The 21,237-nt window shown below is 34.2% G+C and overlaps 1 protein-coding gene across 3 annotated transcripts in view; it reads right to left on the bottom strand.

Moving 5' to 3' along the window:
• The window catches only part of LOC120429142 (high affinity cGMP-specific 3',5'-cyclic phosphodiesterase 9A), an 85,366-nt gene that overhangs the window by 10,709 nt on the left and 53,420 nt on the right, over positions 1–21,237 (bottom strand). For 2 of the 3 annotated variants that reach the window (XM_052709249.1, XM_052709248.1), the window contains exons 4-7: positions 16,910–17,017; positions 4,422–4,548; positions 4,063–4,358; positions 3,628–3,997 (exon numbers count right to left, since the gene is read on the bottom strand). In XM_052709249.1, the coding sequence (XP_052565209.1) occupies positions 3,628–3,997; positions 4,063–4,358; positions 4,422–4,548; positions 16,910–17,017 (901 nt within the window). The remainder of the gene's footprint in view (positions 1–3,627; positions 3,998–4,062; positions 4,359–4,421; positions 4,549–16,909; positions 17,018–21,237) is intronic. The other variant, XM_052709250.1, reaches the window with a different exon arrangement.

Raw genomic sequence — 21,237 nt, forward strand, 5'->3', positions numbered from 1 at the left:
ATAATCCATTTCTGCACAAAGGTTTAATAACAGTTTATGTTATAACAAAATTTGTTATTGGTCTGAAATTGGTTGAAAGCCAAAACAACTTTTTTTGTTATGGAATAATACCTCCAACTGTTATTGGGATGATCGGATTAGTTGTTAAAATAACAAAAAATAATAACAAAAAAATGTTCGAAGAATTACTCAAAATGTTATAAGTCTGTTATTACAATAACAATCCAATAACAAAAATATCATAACGACGAATAACAAATCTTGTTATAAATAACATATAATGTTATTGACCTAGTACACTCAACCCCCGGTGGTTGGTCACTTTTTCGTTTGACACTTTTTTAGTTTGTACCCCGTTGGTTGGTCAAAGTCAAACTAAAAAGTGACGAGCTGTCACTTTTTACACGGCGCTCATGCACACTATCAAAACAAACGTTTGGTAGTGCGTGTGAACTCCGTGTAAAAGGGGTGTCAAACTAAAAAGTGACCCCGTTAGTTTGACAACAGTTGGTGTCAAACCATCGGGGTTTGAGTGTATTTTCAAATATAAAAAAATGTTATTCCCAAGCTATTTCCGTCTGCTCGGGTTTGTCCATATAATTTTCCATACAAATTTGGCAGCTATCTATACAAAAAACGATGTATGAAAATTCAAAAATCTGTATCTTTTGAAGAAATTTTATGATCGATTTGGTGTCTTCAGCAAAGTTGTAGGTATGGATATGGACTACACTGAAACTTGATTTGCAAAAAAAAAACATTTTTTTTATTTTTTTATTTTTTGATATGTTTTCTAATCTAATCTAATCTAGCACAAACGCAGCCAGTCCGATGAAAGCATGCTGTTTATTTTTTGATATGTTTTAGGGGACATAAAATGCCAACTTTTTAGAAATGTCCAGGTTGTGCGAAAAATCTTAGACCGAGTTATGAATTTTTGAATCAATACTGATTTTTTCAAAAAATCGGAATATCGGTCGCAAAAATTTTTCAACTTCATTTTTCGATGTAAAATCAAATTTGCAATCAAAAAGTACTTTAGTAAAATTTTGATAAAGTGCACCGTTTTCAAGTTATAGCCACTTTTTAGGTTCTTTTTTTTTTGAAAATAGTAGCAGTTATTCATTTTTTTAATTAGTGCGCATGTTTGCCCACTCCTGAAAAAAAAAAACAATTTTTGAAAAGCTGAGAAAATTCTCTATATTTTTCTTTTTTGAACTTTGTTGATACGACCCTTAGTTGCTGAGATATTGCCATGCAAAGGTTTAAAATCAGGTTAATTGTTGTTATCTAAGTCTCTCCCAAACAACCCACCATTTTCTAATGTCGATATGTAAGCATCTAATGGTCCGATTTTCAATGTTAAAATATAAAACATTCGTAAAATTTTCCGATCTTTTCAAAAACAATATTTTTAAAATTTTCAGATCAAGGCTAACATTTCAAAAGGGCGTTATATTGAATGTTTGGCCCAAAAGTGGACAAAAAAATGAATAACTGAGACTTTTTTTTAAAGTTGCCTAAAAATGCCTATATAGCCTAGAATCGATTATCCAAAGTTTCGATTATCCGAAGTTCGATTATCCGAAGGTTTGTATGGGGCTTCGGATAATCGAATCACGAACATTTTTTTCTTTTCCTTGTTTTAAACATCAAATTCGAGTTCTGCAACTCCATTTTAGTGAAATTTAAATAGTTGATTGCCTATTAAATAATAAAATTATTTTTTTCAAAATTTTAACACTGCTATATTGGCCGCCATCTTGGATTTAAAAGTTTTAAATCACCTTAACGTAGTTTAAGCTCGACAATAAAAAATTAGGCAACGAAAAAAAATCGATCAAAAAATTCCTTCAAAAGATAAAGGTTTTTGAATTTTCATATATCATTTTTGTATGGACAGCTGCCAAAATTGTATGAAAAATGATATGGACAAACTAATGATGCAAAATGGCTTCTTTGGGCATACTGAAGGCACCAAAAAAGCTTCAGCCGCATTAAATAATACAAAAATTAAAGTAATAAAAAATACCGATTTCGTAGAAAAATGGTACATAAAAAAATCAATTATCTTTTAAGGAATAACTTGATTTGATGTCTTCGCCAAAGTGGTACATATTGATGAGGACTACACTGGAAAAAAATACACACGACAAACACATTGCAGGTTTTATAAATCATGTTTTGTCAGAAAATTCTAGAAAGGGTCACATTTTTTTTTATCAGACTCTTTTTTTCAGAAATGGAATCTTTTTAGAAAAGTACATTTATCGATATTTTCAAATGTAAAATCAAATTTGCAATCAAAAAATATATTAGAAAAAATAAAAAAAGATATTTTTGAGAAGCTGAGAATATTTTCTACATTTTCCTTTTTGAACTTTGTTGATTTCCAATGTAAGGATATCCGAAATTTGTGAAAATGTTCGTTCTTAAAAAATATTTTGACTTGCTTTGTAGAGAAATTTTTCGGCTCTTGAATATAAATATTTTTTAAAGGCAAACATGGGCACTATTTTGAAAAGCTGAAAAACTGTAACCTAAAAAATAACCCTAAAAATAACATTAAAAAAGTTCGTTTATCGAGTGGTTTTATAGCCTTTCCTCAGTAAGGTAAGGAAGGCAAAAAGAGCCCTTTTCAAGCTTTTTTTAAAAGAAAAATCTTCATAAAAAAATCTTGATTTATCGCTTTGCGAAATTTTCTGAAAAGATGGCATTTTATGTCCCCTAAATAAATCGAAATCTCAAAGAATCGCTCAAAAGTGTAACTACAGTAGTTGTTCGGTAACTGGGTTGAGAACGTAGCCCAGTCACCGAATGTTGCTCGTTAACTGGGCTGAACAAAAAATAACGAGGAGACCACCGATGTATAATATTTTCCAGATGAAATATAAAAATAAAAGTTACTCAAATTTATTTACAATGCTTACTTTTTTATTTATTGAATATGATTTTTGCATCCATTAACCCCTCGGTCATTTTGGTTTGTTTTGGTTTTTTGACGTTTGTCTGCTTTTTAACTGGGCTACGGCCCAGTTATCGAGCGCCCAGTTAAAAAGCAGCCCTGTTAAACAACGCCCAGTTACCGAACAACTGCTGTATTTTGTCATCAACATCACTTACAACTTTGTTGAAGACATAAAATCAGATAATCCCTTCTGCAGGTTTTTGGATATTTTCATACCCTTTTTTATGAATAGTTGGTGAAACATATGGAGCCAAGTGTGAGAAAAACTAATGATGCAAAATGTCTTCTTTGGTTAAAGAAAAGCTCCCCACAAGGTTCCAGTGAAATTAAAAAAAATATTAAAATTATAATTTAGCTTATTACTCGAATGTTTTGTTTCATGCCAACAACATTCTGTGGAAAAAAGAAGCAGCTTGAAACATTAAAACAATATTTTTTCTAATATTATTCAAAACTTTCACTACAAATGATATCTAGTTTGGTTGATTTAAGCGAAAACTGAGGTTACATTTTGTTGTTAAATTCTTTAAAAATATTTTAGTTTAAAACTTGGATAAACCATTGTTTTTCAAGATTCCGTCAAAATCAAAAAAGAATCGAGTCCAACTGGTTCCCTGCTTGCGCTGGAATTTCCTACCAAACACCAAAACCATACTCACATCCACCTCCGTCGCCGTCTCGGAGTCGCCGCTCTCGCTACCCTCGGGCAGGTCGTGCAGTTCGGCTGTAATTAAAATAGGCTCATCAACAGATGTTCTACTGGCGGACTTTTGCGACGGGATACTACGTCTGGATTTCACGCTGATTCCGCTCTGCGACCGCGGCAACTGCGGCGATCCGGTCGAACTGTTGCTCAGCCCTCCCGCGGTCCCCCCGCCGATGCTACTGCTGACGCCACCCCCTCCACCACTGCTTCCGCCGGCCGTTCCCGTTCCGGTGGTTCCCGTCGTGGCCGTGCTGGCGTTCTCCGACGACTGTTCCGCCTCGGCGATCGAACGGCGCTGCCGACTGGCGGCATCGTTCAGTTTCCTAAAAAAGAAAAAAAAAACTCAGATTAGATCAACTCCCGAATCTCTGCAAAACAGCAACCATACTTGTAGTAATCCAGCGCGACCCGCACCGGCATGATGATCAGATCGGTCAGCTCCGGCAGCAGCTCGCCGAGCGCCTCGAACAGCGGCAGCAGCACCAGCCCGATGAAGCGCACCTGGCTGCCCGGCTTGCTGACCTTGTCCGGGTCCATGAAGGGCGTCACCGGCAGGCCCTCGGACTTTTCCGCCGCGCTCTGGGCGAAAAACTCCTGCAGCAGCCGGTCCAGCCACGGTTCGGCCACGTCCATCGGGCGGGCCTCGTTCGAGATGTCCGCGACCTTGATTAGCACCATGCAGAGCTGGAAGAGGAACAAAAATTAGAAGTAGTTCAAGATGACCAACATAGAAGTTAAAGGACCCACCAAATTTGTGTGAACCTTATTGTTGTAGTCGAAAATGGGGGTAGCCTCTTGGAACTGCGTCAGGATCTCATTGTGGCGGGCCATGTCCGTGGCCAGGATGCACCGAATGATTCCCTCGCGAACGTCTCTGAAAAAAAATGGGGGAGAAAAATGCAAATGTTAATAAAAGCTTGACAAAATGGTAGAAATTTGTTGGTAGGGGAAATATACCCATTTTAAGCCTAATAAGCGGTCGAGTTTGAATGATGCTGGATAATCTGGAGTGTTCCTAGAAATTTACTAAAACCAAGTGCACTAACAAGTAGAGCAACACTTTGTGAACATTTCTGTTTATTTTCACTTTTACTAAAATTTATACTATTTCTTTTACAAGCATTTAAAAAATATCCCAAATGTATTATAATCAGACGAGAATGCATTGAGCCCAGAGCGTTCAATTTCCCGGGGTTACAGAATTCCCGGGAAACGGGAAATTTTCACCAAATTTCCCGGGAAATCCCGGGAATTCCCGGGAAATTTTTAATTTATCGAAAATTGTTCTGATCTTGGTTCTGATTAATATTCTTCAACAAAATTGTATAAAATAGCAACATAAATGCCTTAACCGCTTGCAGAATTTTTTTTCAGGAAACTTTTTTTCAAGAAACTAAATATTCTAAATTAATAGGCTGTCTTGCAATTCGTACAACACACTATAAATAATCATTGATAGTTTTGTGCAGTATTATTTTTGGACAGCGAGTAAAATGAATCCTTGCTCAAAACCACGAAATTGCTATTAATTATGGCTCTGTGAACAGTTTCAGAGAACATGATAAAGAATAATATTGAGACAACGTTGAAATAATAAAAAATCATGAAGAAATTATGGATTTGTTTGCAAATCTTTTTTCCATAACAAATCTTACTTATTTGAGCTCATTCATAAATAGATAAGCATTGAATTTACCTAAAAAATGCCTTTTCACTAGAAATATATTTTTTTATGGAATCACAACTCAAAGTTTTTCAATATTTGGAGCTAGATTTTGAAATATGCTGGGATTTTTTGAACACCTTTCATAAAATACGAAGCAGTGTTTTAATGATTCAGCTTAATAAATGACTTCGGCTAAAAAAAATTATCAAAACAATAAAAGTAGTTTAGACGCTATTTCATATTAAAACCACTTACACTTACGCACTTCTAAACAAATTAACCTAATTCTTCTTGCTCTTTGAGACATCAAAGGATATTTTCTTTCAATTTTCATCCAATATGGCCATGGTAAACATAATCGTCAAAAAACTTAATTTTGATCTTTGCAAAAACAGGTACCTTATTTTCAGATGATATAACAACAATTTTCGTTTAAAAAACTACCCAGAATTATAATAGATAATTTTTATTCCAAAATATCGTAATTTTTGTTGCTTTACGAATAAATAAGATCCCAGTTGTGAAAGCTTCAGAAACTAATTTTATCTGAAATAAAACCTTAATATAAAATTTTCAAACGAACTGATAAGTTATAAAAACAGTAAATTGAATTGAATAAAATAAAATTGAGTTTTTTCATTATCATTTTTTCATTATCATTTTTAAGGAGCGGCCGTGGCTGACTGGTTACGGTGTTCGCTTTGTATGCGAATGGTTCTGGGTTCGATGCCCATCTGCTCCCAACGAGAAAGTTAAGAACACATAAATTTGAAATGGTGAATATGAACGAAAAATCAAAGTCGCTTGAGGCGGGGTTCGATCCCCCGTCCTTTGGATTGGTAAGCAAAAATGCTAACCACTAGGCCATGATGACTTGGTGAGCGTGGACTGGAATTAGTACACCATATTCTTTTTTTAAGTCACCTTTTTTTAAACGATTCTCGATTTACGCAACTTTTTTTAAGTCATGACTTAAAAAAAGAATGTCCATGACTTAAATCGAGAATATGACTTAAATTAAGAATCTTTGGGAATTCGTAATTTTTCGGAGAGTTTTCAAAATGTATCAATTGTATGTTATTAAGTTATGATATTGAAACATGTAAGCATAGTTTTGGAACATCTGGGATGTTCTAGTCCATCCGAAACTTCCGGAAATTTTGAGCAAGAGGTTTACCAAAGAAACAAGTCGAATCTTCAAGATATTGACTACGGATCCTACCCAGACTACTTTAGTCAGTGTGGTAGGCTACAGTGCATTGTTGTAAGAACTTATTGGGATGTCCTGGGTCATCCAAGGACTCCCTGGAGTTAAGATCTGTGAATCTACCGCCGTAACAAGCAAGAGGTCGACGGTTTTTGAACCCGGAACATACCCGCATAGCTTCAGTGAGTATGGTAGACTACTTTGCTGGGGTGTTGGGATGTGTTTGGATGTTCTGGGTCATCCAAGGACTCCCTAGAGTTAAGATCTGTGACTCTACCGCCGTAACAAGCAAGAGGTTGACGGTTTTTGAACCCGTAACATACCCGCATAGCTTCAGTGAGTATGGTGGACTACTTTGCTGGAGTGTTGGGATATGCTTGGATGTCCTGGGTCATCCAAGGACTCCCTGGAGTTAAGATCTGTGAATCTACCGCCGTAACAAGCAAGAGGTCGACGGTTTTTGAACCCGGAACATACCCGCATAGCTTCAGTGAGTATGGTAGGCTACTTTGCTGGGGTGTTGGGATGTGTTTGGATGTTCTGGGTCATCCAAGGACTCCCTAGAGTTAAGATCTGTGACTCTACCACCGTAACAAGCAAGAGGTCAACGGTTTTTGAAGTCGGAACATACCCGCATAGCTTCAGTGAGTATGGTAGACTACTTTGCTGGGGTGTTGGGATGTGTTTGGATGTTCTGGGTCATCCAAGGACTCCCTAGAGTTAAGATATGTGACTCTACCGCCGTAACGAGCAAGAAGTCGACGGTTTTTGAACCCGTAACATACCCGCATAGCTTCAGTGAGTATGGTGGACTACTTTGCTGGAGTGTTGGGATATGCTTGGATGTCCTGGGTCATCTAAGGACTCCCTGGAGTTAAGATCTGTGAATCTACCGCCGTAACAAGCAAGAGGTCGACGGTTTTTGAACCCGGAACATACCCGCATAGCTTCAGTGAGTATGGTAGACTACTTTGCTGGGTTGTTGGGATGTGTTTGGATGTTCTGGGTCATCCAAGGACTCTTTAGAGTTAAGATCTGTGAATCTACCGCCGTAACGAGCAAGAAGTCGACGGTTTTTGAACCCGTAACATACCCGCATAGCTTCAGTGAGTATGGTGGACTACTTTGCTGGAGTGTTGGGATATGCTTGGATGTCCTGGGTCATCTAAGGACTCCCTGGAGTTAAGATCTGTGAATCTACCGCCGTAACAAGCAAGAGGTCGACGGTTTTTGAACCCGGAACATACCCGCATAGCTTCAGTGAGTATGGTAGACTACTTTGCTGGGTTGTTGGGATGTGTTTGGATGTTCTGGGTCATCCAAGGACTCTTTAGAGTTAAGATCTGTGACTCTACCGCCGTAACAAGCAAGAAGTCGACGGTTTTTGAACCCGTAACATACCTGTATAGCTTCAGTGAGTATGGTGGACTACTTTGCTGGGGTGTTGGGATGTGTTTGGATGTCCTGGGTCATCCAAGGACTCTTTAGAGTTAAGATCTGTGAATCTACCACCGTAACAAGCAAGAAGTCGACGGTTTTTGACCCCGGAACATATCCGCATAGCTTCAATGAGTATGGTAGACTAGTTTGCTGATGTGTTGGGATGTTCTGGGACATCCAAGGACTCCCTGGAGTTAAGACCCATGGGTTCACCGCTTTAACGAGCAAGTGGTCAATAGTTATTGACTACGAGACATACCCGCATAGCTTCAGTGAGTATGGTAGACTACTATGATGATGTGTTGGAATGTTCTGCGACATCCAAGGACTCCCTGAAGTTAAGATCTATGAGTCTACCGCCGTAACAAGTAAGAGGTCAACGGTTTTTGACCTTGGGACAGACCCGCATAGCTTTAGTGAGTACGGTTGACTACTTTGCTAATGTATTGGACTGTCTTGGGTCATCCAAGAACTCCATTGAGTTATAACACGAGGGGCTACGGCTGTAACAAGGACTTTCTGGAACGGAACATAACAGCAAAGAAGTCTATCATACTCACTGAAGCTCTGCGGATATTTCCCAAGGTCAAATACGTCGACCTCTTGCGTTTTACGTCAGTTGACCCACAGATCTTAACTCCAGGAAGTCCTTGAATGTCCCAGAACATCCCATCATATCAGCAAAGTAGTCTACCATACTCACTGAAGCTATGCGGATGTGTTGCGGGGTCAAAACCTGTTGACCTCTGGTTTGTTACATCGGTAGACCCACAGATCTTAACTCCAAGGAGTTCTTAGATGTCTCATAACATCCCAAAACATCAGAAAACTAGTCTACCGTATCCACTGAAGCTATGCGGATATGTTCCGGGGTCAAAAACCGTCGACCTCTTGCTTGTTACGGCGGTAGACCCACAGATCTTAACTCCAGGGAGTCCTTGGATGTCCCATAACATCAAACACATCATCAAACTAGTCTACAATAATCACTGAAGCTATGCGGATATGTTTCGGGGTCAAAAACCGTCGACCTCTTGCTTGTTACGGCGGTAGACCCACAGATCTTAACTCCAGGGAGTCCTTGGATGTCCCAGAATATCCCTACACATCAGCAAAGTAGTCCATCATACTCACTGAAGCTATGCGGATATGTTCCGGGGTTAAAAACCGTCGACCTTTTGCTTGTTACGGCGGTAGATTCACAGATCTTAACTCCAGGGAGTCCTTGGGTGACCCAAAACATCCAAACACATCCCAACACCCCAGCAAAGTAGTCCCCCATACTCACTGAAGCTATGTGGATATGTTCCGGGGTCAAAAACCGTCGACCTCTTGCTTGTTACGGCGGTAGATTCACAGATCTTAACTCCAGGGAGTCCTTGGATGACCCAGAACATCCAAACACATCCCAACACCCCAGCAAAGTAGTCCCCCATACTCACTGAAGCTATGCGGATATGTTCCGGGGTCAAAAACCGTCGACCTCTTGCTTGTTACGGCGGTAGACCCAAAGATCTTAACTCCAGGGAGTTCTTGGATGACCCAGATCATCCCAATAAGTTGTTACAATAATGATCTGTAGCTTACTACACTCACTGAAGCAGTCTGGGTAGGATCCGTTGTCAAAATCTTGAAGTTCGACTTGTTTCTTTGATAAGCCTGTTGCACAACATTTCCGGAAGTTTCGGATGGACTAGAACATCCCAGGTGTTCCAAAACCATGATAAAATGTTTCAATAACATTTCTCAATAAAATACTATTGACACATTTTGAAAATTTTCCGAAAAAATTACGTAATCTCATATATTCTTAATTTAAGTCATATTCTCAATTTAAGTCATGGACATTCTTTTTTTTAACGATTCTCGATTTAAACACCCCCATTTCGTTGTGTAAATCAAGAATATGGTGTAATACTGTTACAGAGAGCGAGTTGTGGCGCTATAACCACGGCAAATAGTGTCCAGGGCACTCGTGGAAATACAATGTCCCATCCCAGAGGGTCCCGGAGTACCAAACCTTCTTAGCATGGTGCTCCCAACGAATACATAAAAAAAATCTCGGAGCGTATGGTGGTGTGTCCCCACGCTTCTTCCTCCCCTGTTGATTCAGAACTGTGTTGTTGTTCGAACACTCAGTGCTCAAACTCAACCCAATTAAGAGTCATCTCTGCGATACGGCTTTACGCAGTAGGCCTGGCCACTTTAACGCTTTTGATGTTTCAATGCATTTTCAATGCAATGGCGCACTACAAATGTTAATAAATGACAAGAAGAGAGCTAGGCGTCATCTAACCTAAGGCACTCTCCCTTCGAAAGATCCCTTCGAACGATTGGCTGCGCTAGGGTCTGATAAGATAAGATAAGATAAGATCATTTTTTCATTATCATTTTGGTGAATTAATAAAAAGGGAAAGATGTAAGGAAAATGTATACTTCCGCTTGAATTTCGGGAATTCCCGGGAAATTCACAAATTTCCTGGGAAACGGGAAATATTTTTTTTCCGGGAAATCCCGGGAAATCCCGGGACGGGAAATTGGACGCTCTAATTGAGCCATGCCCATTTTCCTATTTTCAGCTTAATTCTTTTTTTCTTCCAGCGCTATTTTGGGTCTGCTTAGTGCTCCCAAACATGATGAAATTTTAAGCGAACACTCACGAAAAGTAGCATTTATAGAGAAAAATTCCTGGCATCACTGGCTCACTCCAACAAACGCTGCTTGTGGTGTTGGTGGCCACTCTTTGTTCTTTATTTGCCTTCGCTCTCGGTTTTCTTCAGCGATTGGAATAGGTCGTCAAAAGTCAAACGTCAAAAGACCTAGCGCGTTAAATTTTTTGATGGCGCTTGCTAATTATTTACACGTTTCGGGATTATTTTCCAAATGAGTGTTTAACTAATGTTAAAAAGAATATGTTGCCGGTAGTTGGGAGCAATTTCATATCTTAAGCGCTTTGAAAACGTTAGCGCAAGTGATATTGATGGCGATTTTCTTTAAGCAGTTAAGCTCTCATCTTGCGTGTGGATGGGTGTGCCAACAAAATGATGAAAAATAGTCTCGCAAAATAGAAATTATGATCAAAAGTGCATTAAACATGATCTTTTTGGCCAGTAAATTTGCGTGCTTACTCGAGGCGGTGCTGTTACTGGTATGTTTATAGCCTAAATAGTATTTTTGAAGCTTTAATCGAGCATCAAACTCTCCATATGACGAAGATAGGTGTTGGATTGGAATTGGATTGGTTCCCCTACATGATTTTTATCGTTTTTTTTTTTAACTTAATACCCTTCTAAAACGCAACCTTGCCCTAGTCGGGATTCGATCTAAAAAATCGTCAAAACCAAATTTTCAACCAATTGTCCTTTGAGAAAACTTTAGTAGTGCGTCCATCCCGGGAATTTTCATTTTATGTCCCGGGAATTTGGAGGAAAAAACAAATTTTGGTCTGGAAATTCAAAAAAATGTGAAAAAAGGTAAACAGTTGAATACTTAATAATCGAATAGTTTAAATAGCATTAAAATTTGTAGGTATTCGGAATGCATCAGCATTATTTTGGCTTATTAGGGAAAATTGTTAAAATTTTAGTTTGCAGATCCGAAAAAGCCTTTTTTTTAGAAAAACTTTTAAAAATATTTGTAATAGGCTTTTTTTTAAATTTGAAAAAAAATATCATATTTAACTATATTTTATCAACCACCGGCATCTGGGGCAAATCATTTGTTTACAAGAAAACAATTAGTGCACCGATTTTTAAATTTAATGCTTTGAAATTTCCTATGCCTATTCAGACTGTAGAGCCAATTTTCTCCAGTTCGACGTCGTCGTGCTATCTTGTCGCACCCGCCATTTTGACGTTCCGAGAAAAACGCGTTTTAATGTTTGACCTTGAATATTCAAAAACGAGAGCACGCAATGTAAACAATAACAAACACGTTTTGTTTGGCTCACCATTCTGTGCATTGTCCCAAAGTTTGGTTGAAGTTGGTTGCTGGAGTCCCGAGTTATAATTACAAATGTTTACGGTAGTCTAGCTTGTACGTGCGACAAACGCATCCTGACTTTCCTGGCCTGAATTCCCTTTGGCCTTTTGTCGCACTTACATCAATTTTCATGGAGTGACAAGATAGCACGACAAGATTGAAACTACTTTCATATGTAAAGTGGCAAACATGCACGGAGTTTTTTCGGTTTTTGTTGAATATCTCAGGATTGAAATCGAATTTTGGGGATATGTGAAAGTCAAAAGGTGAGGCATTGTGAGCTGCACAAAATGGCGTTCTTAACTCAATTTGGCCCAAAATGCACGTACGACAAGTTAGCACGATGGCGAGGAGTTGGTGATAGTGACTCAAAGATAATTGTAAAACTTGTTTTTAATTTATAAATTGACTGGTATCATTTTATTTGTGGTCATTTCTTGTTTTCATTTTAAATATTTTAAAATATTTTTTTAAAGCTGTAATGCCATGCTATAAAAATAAAAAAATAAAAGAAATGTATTTTAAAAGAGACATAATTTATGTGTATAGCTTTAGATTAAAAATTGTGTTTAATTTAAAATCCAAAGTACAACAAAGAAGAAAAAAACACATTTTTAATTTCTTGTAAGCTATTTAAGATCTGCTGTGCTTGTTAAGATTGAAGTGCAAATTATCACCAATTTATGGTATTGAGCTAATTCTATGATTTTGCTAATTTATATGAAAATTTGCGGGATCGTGGAAATTCCCGGGATTCCAAAAATATTTATCCCGTTTTTCGGGAAATTCAAAATCCGCGAAAATTGGACGCCCTAAATTTGAGGGTTGGAAATTTCGCATGTTACACTCAAAAAGAAAACTGCAAATTAAGAAAAAAAAACACGAAATTTTACTTTTCAGGCTTAGCTGATTGCCAAGAAAAAGTTTAAAATTTGAGAAAAATGTTTTTTTCCGCAGTGTCTCCAAAATAGCTCTAATTTTCAATATACAGTTATGCCTCGGTTTTGCACTGCCCCGGTTTTGCACCGTTCAGCTGCCTCGGTTAAGCACGGCCCAGTGCTTAACTGAAGCACAGAGCTTATGGGTTTTTGGCTATTTGGGAGACATTGGCTTTAATCGTATGAAAAATCATGCAAACATCAAATTATAGTGTTTTGGAATCGGGATGATGTCAGTTATCCATTAATATTATTATTTCATGGAAGTTTTCACAAAAATACGTATTTTTCCTGTATTTTGAAAATGCATTTTTTTTTTCTCTAAAGAATCCAAAAATATATTGTTATTGGAATATGGGTATCAAATGATCAGGTTTTTTCATACATTTCGGATATAATAACAAAATTTTTAGAAAATACTCCAAATTTTCACAAAACTACGTTTTTTCGAAAAAAATACTCATAATTTTAATTTTTACAATATGGGTATCAAACGATCGGGATTTTTTCATACATTTCGAATGTAATAACAACATTTTTAGAAAATACTCCAAATTTTCACAAAACTACGTATTTTCGAATTAAATACTCAATATTTCAATTTTTAAAATATGGGTATTAAACGATCGGGATTTTTCATACATTTCGAATGTTATAACAACATTTTTAGAAAATACTCTAATTTTTCACAAAACTACGTATTTTCGAATAAAATACTCAAAATTTTCGTTTTAACAACGTGGGCATCAAACGATCGGGATTTTTTAATACATTTCAAATGTAATAACAATATTTTTTTTAAATACTCAAAATTTTCACAAAACTACGTATTTTTGTAAAACTTTTCAAGATTTAAGTTTTTACAATATGGGTATCAAATAATCAAATCAAATTTTTCAAAAATAGTTTTGTGAAAATTTTGAGTATTTTCATTTTTAATAACTTTCGAAATGTATGAAAAAATCCCGATCGTTTGAAACCCACATTGTAAAATCGGAAATTGTTAGTATTTTTTTCGAAAATACGTAGTTTTGTGAAAATTTTGAGTATTTAAAAAAAATTGTAATAACATTCGAAATATATGAAAAAATCCCGAAATCAACATCGTAAAAACGGAAATTTTGAGTATTTTTTTTTAAATTACGTAGTTTTGTGAAAATATGGAGTATTCCCAAAAAAAAAAAAAATTACATTCGAAATGTATGAAAAAATCCCGATCGTTTGATACCAACATTGTAAAAACGGAAATTATGAGTATTTTATTCGAAAATACGTAGTTTTGTGAAAATTTTGAGTATTTTCTAAAAATGTTGTTATTACATTCGAAATGTATGGAAAAATCCCTATCGTTTGATACCCATATTGTAAAAATTGAAATTTGGAGTTTTTTTTCAAAAAGACGTAGTTTTGTGAAAATTTTGAGTATTTTCTAAAAATGTTGTTATTACATCCAAAATGTATGAAAAAAACCTGATCATTTGATACCCATATTGCATTAACAATATATTTTTGTTTTCTTTAGAGAAAAAAAAATCATTTTCGTAATACAGGAAAAATACGTATTTTTGTGAAAATTTTCATGAAATAATAATTTTAATGGATAGCTGACATCATCCCGATTTCAAAACACTATAATTTTTTGATGTTTGCATGATTTTTCGTACGATTAAAGCCAATGTCTCCCATATAGCCAAAAACCCATAAGCTCTGTGCTTCAGTTATGCACGCATCGGTTTTTTTTCTGTGCTAAACCGAGGCATGACTGTAAAAAAATTAAACCAGTGAAATTCTCTGCACTTATCACAAAAAAATATTTAACATATATTTAAAATAAACCATAATATTTAAGTAGAACTCAAAATTGTTATTTAAGGCTTTTTCAAATGTAAGCTTAGTTTTTTTTTAAATCTAAATAATTTTGATTGGAAAAGCAAAAAGAAATCAACAAAGTAAATAGTTTCTGAAATATCGCCAATTGGGTCCTAAAGTTATGCTTAAATTTGTGATACCGTAATCTGGGGTGACTTTGATAGCCCGGGGTGACTTTGATAGGTTTTTCAAATGCCCGTCAATTTAATATCTAAACATTTTTGAGAATTTTGATTATGTAAGCAATAAGGGATAGCTTATTATCGAACATATATGCAAAAATGTGACTGTTACATTGGATGTATCAAAATTAGTGACCAAATCAAATTTCTATCAATGTCACGCCGGGCTATCAAAGTCACCCCAGTTTACGGTACTATTGTTTACAACGATAAAGCTTATTTTTCTGAGTACAACGGTTTTTTGTACGACCGCAAAAGATTTAAAATGGGTTTTTAAATCAATTTACATTAAGCATTAGGCAGTACATTAGGAAATGGATAAAAAAATTATGTCAATAGTTTCCGTAGTTTTGAAGATACTAAAATGTGTTAAAAAAAATCTTGGTCAAAAAGTTCTTGTTGATGTGCACCGTTAAAATGAGAAAAAGTGATAAAAAACGGGTTTCAAATGTGTTTTTTTACCGCTGTACATAAAAATTTACATAGGGCGTTGGGACCCTATTGAGAAATAAGGGCTTATCTTAAGAGACACTAAGAAAAACTAATTTTCAACTTATTTTAAGATCAAGATTATCTCGGTATCCAACAGTTCGATCGACTAAAGGTAGCAAAGAATATTAAAAGAGTTTATTTTTTTCGATAAAAAAAATGCCCTGGAGCATTTCATTTAAAAAATGTTTTAAAATAAAACAAAATGAAAAAAACACCTCAAAAATATAAATTACGATAACCTGAACATCCTTATAGCTAAGACATGGCGCTATTTAAAAAAAACAATGATGAATCAATTCTATTTTATTTTAAATTTTAAATTTTCAATCATAAATGAATTGAAAAATCGTATGTGACTGGATTTTAGAGAGAAACTAATGACCCAAAATGTTTTTTTAAAGGGACAAAGTTTTATCAAAACAAAAAAAAACAAATTTTATAAACTATTTAACACGAGTTGTTCAAAAAACCGTTGAAAATTCGAACGAATATTATCAAAAGTAAAATACTTTATGGGTTTAAAATTCCTGCATGAAAAATGGCTTGCAATTTAAAGCAAAAAAAAAAACAACAAATAATTGTTAACAAAAGATTGTAAATCCAACATTCTCGAAAATGTATTAATCAGACAGTAAAATCACCTTTTATCTCGAAAAAAAATTTACAGTGGTTTGAAAAAACAACACTCTGTCAACGATGGGCACGTTCGCCATACTCGCGACAAACCGATATTGTCCTCCGCCAATCGAGCCCGGTTTGTTTACCCAGACTAAGGCACGTTCTCTGAATAGCTTTTGTCATCACTCAGTGAAACGAAGGTTACCGCAAGTCAAACATTCTTAAACGGTTAGTATGATGTATCCCCAAGTTTGAAGTTATTTTTTTTTAATTTTTTTAATTTTAATTTTTGTTGATATTCAAAACTGTTTCTTTTTAAGTTGAAAAAAAAAACAAAACTTACGTTGAATTTGATTAAAATTTTATAAAAATTGTGAAAAACTCAAAAAAGGACGCTTTCCCAGCACATATCAAAACGTTCCCACCCACCATAATTAGGTGCTCATTAATTTGTTCGCGCCTCGGTTGTGGTGAAGCTTTTCCCGTTTTTTTTTTCCTTTTGCTTGGTGTTGTGGTTTTCCGGCAATTCCAGGGACGCACACCATATTAACATATTTTGCAACATAACGAGAGCATGAAAAAAATGGTGGGTGTTTGCAATCTACACCACTGGGAAGTGTGGTTCTGACATTAATTGGACGATGGACGGGGTGTGATAACCGCTGTCCTAGGGGGCGAGGTGATGGAGCTGATTATGATTTTTTTATGTACTTTGGAATTTTGTGGTTTAGTTATGACGAGAAAGTGTTATTTGCGTTGTTATTGATTTGTAACTTTGCAATTTGAACTCGTGTAAAATAATTAACGTGAAATTACATATTTTTAAAAGTTAATTTACTTACTTATACAACTCCTTGTCCATGTTGCGGAAGATGTTACACTCCGGATGTTCCAGCAGCCGAAATGCAATCGAACAGTGGTGGTTCTCCAGCGGAGAAATATCATTGTATCTGTAAAAATGAAGAAAGAAAAAAAAAAAAACAATTTGGATTTAACAAAATATATGAGTGACCCTATTTTGACCACAATTTAGGAACAAAAAAGAAAAAAACTTATTTTATTGTTCAATCGGCCAACTGGGAGGTGAGCTTGAGGAGGGGGGAGAATGTAATATATTTTATTTGCTGACCTGGTGGCCGGAAAACCGCAATGGCGGTTTATGTCAAATTGATCGCCGGATAACCCCGGGGGAACGGGTTCCCGCGGGAATAAAAATGAAACGTACGTGGTTCTGACACTGGGGAGGTGGGACAAACCGATTATTGAGATGAATGGGTTGGCCATTACGAAAGTTGCTCCCCACCGAGTGGTGGCACCCGTATGAATGATGGAAATGGGGGTGATTGCTGTTTGATGTTTTAACTTTTGAGATAAAAGTGCTGAATGGATCGATTTTATGGAGCGTATTGACCTATTTTTCATTTAAATAAGCAATTTTAAAACAAACAAAAGTGTTTCAAATAAGCATTTCAATTAAAAATAAATTTTCTCAACAAATTATCAGTGAAACAGCACAAAACGAATGCATAGTTCAAAGAAATCATTACACAGTCTTGACTCGTTTATCCGAAGATTTCTTAGAAGCATCAGACAATTAAATAATTCAAATTATTTTCGTGTTTCCTGTTAATCCACCTTTAACAACATTTTCAAGTTCTGCCTTTCCATTTGAGATAAATGTGAGTGGTTTTAATCTTTTTTGTCTATTTAGTCTTTTTTTGTCTTTTTTTGTCTTTGTTGTCTTTGTTGTCTTTTTTGTCTTTTTTGTCTTTTTTGTCTTTTTTGTCTTTTTTGTCTTTTTTGTCTTTTTTGTCTTTTTTGTCTTTTTTGTTTTTTTTTTGTCTTTTTTGTCTTTTTTGTCTTTTTTGTCTTTTTTGTCTTTTTTGTCTTTTTTGTCTTTTTTGTCTTTTTTGTCTTTTTTGTCTTTTTTGTCTTTTTTGTCTTTTTTGTCTTTTTTGTCTTTTTTGTCTTTTTTGTCTTTTTTGTCTTTTTTGTCTTTTTTGTCTTTTTTGTCTTTTTTGTCTTTTTTGTCTTTTTTGTCTTTTTTGTCTTTTTTGTCTTTTTTGTTTTTTTTTTGTCTTTTTTGTCTTTTTTGTCTTTTTTGTCTTTTTTGTCTTTTTTGTCTTTTTTGTCTTTTTTGTCTTTTTTGTCTTTTTTGTCTTTTTTGTCTATTTTGTCTTTTTTGTCTTTTTTGTCTTTTTTGTTTTTTTATGTCTTTTTTGTCTTTTTTGTCTTTTTTTGTCTTTTTTGTCTTTTTTGTCTTTTTTGTCTTTTTTGTCTTTTTTGTCTTTTTTGTCTTTTTTGTCTTTTTTGCCTTTTTTGCCTTTTTTGTCTTTTTTGTCTTTTTTGTCTTTTTTGTCTTTTTTGTCTTTTTTGTCTTTTTTGTCTTTTTTGTCTTTTTTGTCTTTTTTGTCTTTTTTGCCTTTTTTGCCTTTTTTGTCTTTTTTGTCTTTTTTGTCTTTTTTGTCTTTTTTGTCTTTTTTGTCTTTTTTGTTTTTTTTTGTCTTTTTTGTCTTTTTTGTCTTTCTTGTCTTTTTTGTCTTTTTTGTCTTTTTTGTCTTTTTTGTCTTTTTTGTCTTTTTTGTCTTTTTTGTCTTTTTTGTCTTTTTTGTCTTTTTTGTCTTTTTTGTCTTTTTTGTCTTTTTTGTCTTTTTTGTCTTTTTTGTCTTTTTTGTCTTTTTTGTCTTTTTTGTCTTTTTTGTCTTTTTTGTCTTTTTTGTCTTTTTTGTCTTTTTTGTCTTTTTTGTCTTTTTTGTCTTTTTTGTCTTTTTTGTCTTTTTTGTCTTTTTTGTCTTTTTTGTCTTTTTTGTCTTTTTTGTCTTTTTTGTCTTTTTTGTCTTTTTTGTCTTTTTTGTCTTTTTAGTCTTTTTTGTCTTTTTTGTCTTTTTTGTCTTTTTTGTCTTTTTTGTCTTTTTTGTCTTTTTTGTCTTTTTTGTCTTTTTTGTCTTTTTTTGTCTTTTTTGTCTTTTTTGTCTTTTTTGTCTTTTTTGTCTTTTTTGTCTTTTTTGTCTTTTTTGTCTTTTTTGTCTTTTTTGTCTTTTTTGTCTTTTTTGTCTTTTTTGTCTTTTTTGTCTTTTTTGTCTTTTTTGTCTTTTTTGTCTTTTTTGTCTTTTTTGTCTTTTTTGTCTTTTTTGTCTTTTTTGTCTTTTTTGTCTTTTTTGTCTTTTTTGTCTTTTTTGTCTTTTTTGTCTTTTTTGTCTTTTTTGTCTTTTTTGTCTTTTTTGTCTTTTTTGTCTTTTTTGTCTTTTTTGTCTTTTTTGTCTTTTTTGTCTTTTTTGTCTTTTTTGTCTTTTTTGTCTTTTTTGTCTTTTTTGTCTTTTTTGTCTTTTTTGTCTTTTTTGTCTTTTTTGTCTTTTTTGTCTTTTTTGTCTTTTTTGTCTTTTTTGTCTTTTTTGTCTTTTTTGTCTTTTTTGTCTTTTTTGTCTTTTTTGTCTTTTTTGTCTTTTTTGTCTTTTTTGTCTTTTTTGTAATTTTTGTAATTTTTGTATTTTTTGTAATTTTTGTAATTTTTGTAATTTTTGTAATTTTTGAAATTTTTGTAATTTTTGTAATTTTTGTAATTTTTGTAATTTTTGTAATTTTTGTAATTTTTGTAATTTTTGTAATTTTTGTAATTTTTGTAATTTTTGTAATTTTTGTAATTTTTGTAATTTTTGTAATTTTTGTAATTTTTGTAATTTTTGTAATTTTTGTAATTTTTGTAATTTTAGTCATTTTTGTAATTTTTGTAATTTTTGTTATTTTTGTAATTTTTGTAATTTTTGTAATTTTTGTATTTTTTGTAATTTTTGTAATTTTTGTAATTTTTGTAATTTTTGTAATTTTTGTAATTTTTGTAATTTTTGTAATTTTTGTAATTTTTGTAATTTTTGTAATTTTTGTAATTTTTGTAATTTTTGTAATTTTTGTAATTGTTGTAATTTTTGTAATTTTTGTAATTTTTGTAATTTTTGTAATTTTTGTAATTTTTGTAATTTTTGTAATTTTTGTAATTTTTGTAATTTTTGTAATTTTTGTAATTTTTGTAATTTTTGTAATTTTTTGTAATTTTTGTAATTTTTGTAATTTTTGTAATTTTTGTAATTTTTGTATTTTTTGTAATTTTTGTAATTTTTGTAATTTTTGTAATTTTTGTAATTTTTGTAATTTTTGTAATTTTTGTAATTTTTGTAATTTTTGTAATTTTTGTAATTTTTGTAATTTTTGTAATTTTTGTAATTTTTGTAATTTTTGTAATTTTTGTAATTTTTGTAATTTTTGTAATTTTTGTAATTTTTGTAATGTTTTCTAGATTTGTCAGTTTTTAGGTTGGATAGAACTATCAAATCAAATAGGTATCTATTAAAGATTTTTAAGCTTAAAAACTGTTGTTCAAAAACAGAATTTTGTTATTTTTATTGATTTATTGTAGTGACAGATTTTAGTTCCGTGTTTTGGATTTGGTTCCGTGTTTTGGATTCGAAACTCTTGGCCAGTTCTATTTCATTTTCAGATTCATGAACTTCACAGAAGGTAAAAAGTATCACAACACTATCATTTGTCAAGTCCCGAACCAAACACCTTTTTTCGAACCTTGAAACCCCCCCTAAAAAAGGGGACAGGTGTTCAATAAAGTGTAAATTTTCCATGTCTAATGATGGCAACATGACGCATCGTCACTTTTTTTTGTCTCTTCTTCATTCTATACCCGAGTTGACCTCGTAACCTTTTCCTTCATCTTTCTCGTCTTGCCAAAGTGACACAAGTGACGGATGGTTGCCACATTCGAGAGGGATGGAATCTGCGACGAAACGGACCGTGACAACCACCTCCGGCAGAAGGGGGGGTTTGGATCCCACAAAGGGACGACATGTCCCGTTTCTCCCGTGGCTACAGACGAAAGAGGGGTTAGGTGTTTCCGAGGTCGTGTAATTCCATCCGGTTCGGATCGTTGGGCCAAGTCAGCTGAATCAACCTTTTTCTGTCCCCCGCGTGTGTGATTGTGTGTGTTTCTGTATTTGAACGTACGTGACGACCGACTAAAGAGGGATAGCAATGGCCAGAAGGTTTGAAAAAAATATGCCTGGAATGCAATTCTATCCAACTGGAGTTGGGTCTTGCTGTGTGTGAGCACACGCGAGCGAAAGCGTCCTTTCCGGTTGATTTGAGGAGGCCGGACCAGTTAGGGGAA

This window comes from Culex pipiens, chromosome 3 (genome assembly GCF_016801865.2).
Source record: "Culex pipiens pallens isolate TS chromosome 3, TS_CPP_V2, whole genome shotgun sequence".
Lineage (NCBI taxonomy): Eukaryota > Metazoa > Arthropoda > Insecta > Diptera > Culicidae > Culex > Culex pipiens.